Below are 5,899 nucleotides of genomic sequence, written 5' to 3' on the forward strand. Positions count from 1 at the left end.
TAAGAAAACTGCACTTGTGTGGTTTTAAAATGCTGTATCTAATTAATTGTCTCCTGTATAATTGTTTCCTATAAAATTAATTAACTTAATCCCGTTTTCAGTTGTCAGAGCAAGATATTGAGAGGGTGTTGTTCCTATAAAATTAATTAACTTAATCCCGTTTTCAGTTGTCAGAGCAAGATATCGAGAGGGTGTTGTTTCCTATAAAATTAATTAACTTAATCCCGTTTTCAGTTGTCAGAGCAAGATATCGAGAGGGTGTTGTTAATTAACTTAATCCCGTTTTCAGTTGTCAGAGCAAGATATCGAGAGGGTGTTGGACCAGAGTATAGTTTTTGTTTAAATTCCTCGTTGACAAGGACGTGGTTCGAGAGGTGGGTAAAATACTGGGGGGGGGGGGGGGGGGCCAACCATATTAAAGTATATTAAAGTATATCCCCGGGTCAAAATCGGAAAAAATCCTACATTTTAATATACTTTAATATACCTACAATTAGAAGATTTATATTCTTCGTTAAGATTTACATGATGAACTATATTTTTCACTCAGATTCGCAAGATAAGCCTGTTTTAGGACTAGTACATGAATTTCCGTCCAGATTGGTCAAAAATTGGCTGAGCTATGAGCTTTAAAAAATATGCCCATATTTGGACATACGCTTTTGCCCAAATTCGCTTTTGCCCAAATTCGATAAAATTTCAATATTTTTTAATGAGACTAACTCTATGTGAAAGATATAACTCAGTGTTTGTTGAATATAGTGGATACTAAGTAAAAAGACCTCCATGAACAAAATTGGGAAAATTGCACATAATATCTCGGTTCGGAATACCAGCCAAAATGACTTCATTAAAATTGAAATAACTCCATCAGTTTTTCAATATTTTTTCAAGAACTTTTTGGAATCGATAAAGAATTGCATTTCAAGCTTATTTTGGGCAACAATTTTTGATGTAGGCCTCCAAGGAGATAGGGATATATTAAAGTATATTAAAGTATATTAAAGTATATTAAAGTATATCCCCGGGTCAAAATCGGGAAAAATCCTACATTTTAATATACTTTAATATGGTTGGCCCCCCCCCCCCCCCCCCCCCCAATACTACTAAATAATCCATTAATAAACTAATTTATCACTTAGTTCAGTCAACTGGGGTTCAGTAACCTGATCGTGAAGATAAAGTTATTTTACGCTCTAATTGATTAAATTACATTAATTAACATAACTAAAAAGACATTAAAGATAAATTAACATAACTAAAAAGACATTAAAGGTGATAACAAGGCCCTTAATCTCAGGTATTACAAACAACACTTAGCAAAACGTCTGCTCAATCACCGCTCCGTTTCTGACGATGCTGAAAAGAATATGATATCAAAACTGAAGGTAATTATGTTATACCATTATACAACTGTCAAGTGTCACTTGCCCTTCACAAAATGTTACTTGAATGTGGCAACTTAAAATGTGAACAATTTCACTCCTAAAATCACCCGCGCGCTCAATACAACATGTAATTAACTAATTTTAATACATTGCTCAATTATCAAGTTGAAGGATTACTCCTGTGAAGGATTACTCCTGTGTAAGCTATTAATTAATTGATTAATTAATTAATTAATTAATTAAGCTACAAACCTCCAGACGGAGTGTGGTTGCCAGTTCACGTGTAAACTGGAGGGAATGTTTAAGGACATGAGCATCTCTAACTCTGTCAATGAGAAGTTCAGGGAAGTCACTAAAGACATGCCTCCCCTCTCTATTGATCTTAATGTCAGGGTTCTCACTACTGGTGAGACTGCTAATTGGCTTATTAATTAATTCGTCGTTTAATTTAGAAAATTTGATCATCACGTAATGTTTTAGATTTACCAATACAAGAAATTCCCGAACTTCTTTAATTGTGTTGTCTCACAAAGTAATAATGTTAACCAGTTCTGGATAAAATATCAAAAAGCTGAATAATAATCTCCGAATTTAAACCATTATTTTATTTCCCAGGTTACTGGCCTATCTCCCCGTGGTGTGACGTCATAACACGTGGTGTGATGTCATAACACGTGGTGTGACGTCATAACACGTGGTGACTATTAAACCATCATTTTATTTCCCAGGTTACTGGCCTATCTCCCCCTGCAAGGTCACATCAAAACTTCCCAAAGAAGCTGAAATAGCGTTTGAGCGTTTCAAGACCTTCTACCTAAAGGACCACAGCGGCAGACAGTTAAACTTGCAGCCTCACTTGGGACAGGCTGATATTAATGCGATATTCTATCAGAAGAAGGACGATGTAGTGTCTCCTAAACGTCACATTTTACAGGTCAGTTACCTAGCAACCTAGTTTCCTAGCAACCTAGCAAGTTTGCTAGCTTTAGTTTGCTCGTAGCCCCGCTAATTCTATGTATAATATGATAGTAGTGCACCCCCCCCCCCCCCCCCCCCCCTCTAATAGCATCTAAAGCTGAAGACCGAGTAACCACGTTACCATGTTGTCCAATATTTCCTCTCGATCTCATGTAAAATAACCAAAAACGATCTGTTCTATGATATTTGCAACATTCCGTTCGATATCTGAATCTAATTATGTAATTATATAATTATGTAATTATGTAATTATCTCAGGTGTCAACATATCAGATGTGTATTCTAATGTTGTTCAACAGACAACAGTCCTATACGTACAAGGACATAGAAACAGAGTCAAACATCCCAGAAAAGGTTAGATCATTGTAGATTATTGTAGTTTATTGTAGATTATTGTAGATTATTATAGATTATTGTAGATCATTGTATTGTAGATTATTGTAGATTATTGTAGTTTATTGTAGATTATTGTAGATTATTGTAGATTATTGTAGATAACTTAACATTTGTATGTTGATATCATAATTCTGAAGTTATGATTTCTATAAGTATAATTCGATCGTCACAAGGTTATGTGTCAAAGTGTGACGTCACGTGTCAAAGTGTGACGTCACGTGTCAAAGTGTGACGTCACGTGTTAAAGTGTGACGTCACGTGTTAAAGTGTGACGTCACACGTTGAACTGTCCTCATTTCAGGAGTTGAAGCGAGCCCTCCTCTCTCTTGCAGTAGGAAGAATACAGCAGCGAGTTTTACAGAAGAACCCTAAAACGAAGGAGATTGCTTCTACAGACGAGTTTACTATAAACGATCAGTTCTCCTCGAAACTCATTCGCGTCAAGATTCAAACTGGTATTTTCCTTTTCTTATTGTATTTGTCAAATCTCACATCCTTATTTGTACAATTACCGTGATGTAAATCTCCTTATTACGAATTCCAGAACGGTAACAGAAACTTCAGCTCGACTAATATAATATATATATATATATATATTAGATTTAACTCATTATATATATATATATAATAGAATAATCTAGTGATAATAAACTCATGAAACTGTAAATGACGGCTAAACGTTTCAGCGATAGCGTCTAAATCGGAGACAGACCCTGAGCGCCAGGAGACGAGGCAGCGGGTGGATGATGACAGAAAACACGAGATAGAGGCCGCGATAGTGAGGATAATGAAGGCGAGGAAGGAACAGGAGCACAACGTGCTCATAGCTGAGGTAAGATAGCTGAGGTTTTGAGGTTTGGATAACATAATGTTCTGGCAGCTAAGGTTAGTACTTAGTATATAGGAACTGTGACGAGGGCCAGGGAGAGTGTAACGTCACGTGAGAGGGTGTGTGACGTCACGTGGTGTGTGACGTCACGGGGTATGTGACGTCACGTGAGAGGGTGTGTGACGTCACGTGAGAGGGTGTGTGACGTCACGTGAGAGGGTGTGTGACGTCACGTAACAGAGAGTGTGTGACGTCACGTGAGAGGGTGTGTGACGTCACGTGGGAGGGTGTGTGACGTCACGTGAGAGGGTGTGTGACGTCACGTGAGAGGGTGTGTGACGTCACGTGAGAGGGTGTGTGACGTCACGTGAGAGGGTGTGTGACGTCACGTGAGAGGGTGTGTGACGTCACGTGAGAGGGTGTGTGACGTCACGTGAGAGGGTGTGTGGCGTCACGTGAGAGAGGGTGTGTGACGTCACGTGAGAGAGGGTGTGTGACGTCACGTGAGAGGGTGAGTGACGTCACGTGAGAGGGTGTGTGGCGTCACGTGAGAGGGTGTGTGACGTCACTCATGTGATCTTCTAACACTGATATATCCTCAGGTTACTGGTTTACTGAAGTCCCGCTTCATGCCCTCCCCATCTGCTATCAAGAAGCGAATAGAGAGCCTCATCGAGCGAGAATATCTCGTCAGATCGCCCAACGACAGGTTTGGTTTTGTGATTAGTTCAATGCAAATCTTACACCTCTGGTTACCATGGTTACAACCTCTCAATAGACAAATATAGCAGGCTCGTCATTCACTCACATGAAAATAATTACAACGAATAATTTATTTCTTCTAGCACCGCCTTATCTAACTGTTAAATTTCAGGAAAGTATACATGTATCTAGCTTGAAGTGGCTCTAACTTTGTCGTACAAAAAGAACAGTTTTCTTTCGCCAGCGATCTCTCAGTTTGCCTGGAGAATAAATGTTTCAACTTTGATGGACCAATCAGCTAATTGCTAATTAGCTAATTGCTAATCAGTTAATTGCCCAATTAGCTGAAAGATGGCCAGAGATTATAGTCTAGGATTTCGTGTAAACAGGTCGACAATACTGTGAATGTTATATTAATTGATTACTATCAATTATTGTAAATTGGTATTAATTAGTTGGTACGATTATATATTTGAGATGTGTGAAAGTGAAGAGCTTTTATTGAGAAAGAAAAGATTAAAACTATTATAGATTTGAAATTCCGAGGTTGCACTTTCATTGTTGAGGCGCGCTTTCGTTGCACGTGCAATTGTGTAAAGCACACTTACGCCGCGCATCGACTACATGGGGTGTTACCGTGACAACTGCGCAACATCTCGGTTGTAGAGGGTTTACTGTCAGATAATATTTCTTTAGAGAGGAGAGATAATATTTAGGTTATAGTAATTTGTGGTTAAAGTTTACGGGTTATTTTTGAAAATGATAAGCTGTACTTTGAACTGTAAATACGTTTAGTTTTCGCTGGTTACATCTTGTTGAGGAGAATTTGAGTTTATTTCCCGTTTTAAACTTGATAGTGACATGACGAGCAGTGGGAAAACAATTTGTCATGACGTCACACCACGTGTCATGACGAGAAGAGAACAATTTGGCGGCGACTTTTTATATATCGTGTTTATATTTAAGTAACGACTTTAACAGAAACACTCCTAGTGTCACAAAATCTAGTTTAGAACCTACGACAATCACACCACGTGTCATGACGTCACGCCACGCGTCATGACGTCACACCACGTGACAATTGTCGTTTTTTGTGTACCGTATGGACATTGGACATGTTGAGCATGGAAACGTTTCTTGCAAACTTTTATGATGTAATTTGTAAATAACTATAATGATACTTGTTCATCAACAAACTGTTTATTTAATAAGAAAAGCAGGATACAGAAGTTGCTTTCATCCCAACCACCAATTCTTAATCATTATCTTACAATGAAACTCATGTCTACATTTGAAAAATCTACACAAATATGGACAATCTAAATGTTATTGTTGGCCTAATAGCTGACAGAATGTATATAGAAAGAAAAACTTGTTTTTGTCGCCAACATGTAGCCCATGTTGGCTACATGTTAATGATAGTTACCATGGTTACAGTTACTGATGGCGACTATTAGTTTTGAGTAATATGTTGTCCGCACTTAGCTTTTAAAACTAGGATGTCTGTCAAATCACTAAGATCGATTCCTTATCCGCTGTATTTTCGGATGGCTGCTTTGCAGTACTTGATTCCCTGTGTTCCTTCGAAAGAGCTGGTCAATCGAGC

The 5,899-nt window shown here is 38.2% G+C and overlaps 1 protein-coding gene across 1 annotated transcript; it reads left to right on the top strand.

Moving 5' to 3' along the window:
* The first annotated feature begins 318 nt into the window (after positions 1-318).
* LOC134825164 (cullin-3-B-like) lies at positions 319-5,004 on the top strand. Its single transcript, XM_063837314.1, has 9 exons — positions 319-374; positions 1,301-1,388; positions 1,647-1,794; positions 2,117-2,322; positions 2,625-2,720; positions 3,064-3,217; positions 3,449-3,594; positions 4,194-4,300; positions 4,466-5,004. Exons 2-9 carry the CDS (start codon positions 1,371-1,373, stop codon positions 4,488-4,490), a joined length of 900 nt encoding a protein of 299 aa, XP_063693384.1. The 5' UTR covers positions 319-374; positions 1,301-1,370; the 3' UTR covers positions 4,491-5,004.
* The last annotated feature ends 895 nt before the right edge of the window (positions 5,005-5,899 follow it).

Source organism: Bolinopsis microptera, chromosome 13 (assembly GCF_026151205.1).
Source record: "Bolinopsis microptera isolate Bmic1 chromosome 13, MBARI_Bmic_1.0, whole genome shotgun sequence".
NCBI lineage: Eukaryota > Metazoa > Ctenophora > Tentaculata > Lobata > Bolinopsidae > Bolinopsis > Bolinopsis microptera.

Excerpts from the sequence above, each read along its gene's own strand:
- LOC134825164 (XM_063837314.1), top strand. Across the intron at positions 2,323-2,624 it reads CTAAACGTCACATTTTACAG|GTGTCAACATATCAGATGTG; the intron begins GTCAGTTACCTA and ends TAATTATCTCAG. Across the intron at positions 4,301-4,465 it reads GTCAGATCGCCCAACGACAG|GAAAGTATACATGTATCTAG; the intron begins GTTTGGTTTTGT and ends GTTAAATTTCAG.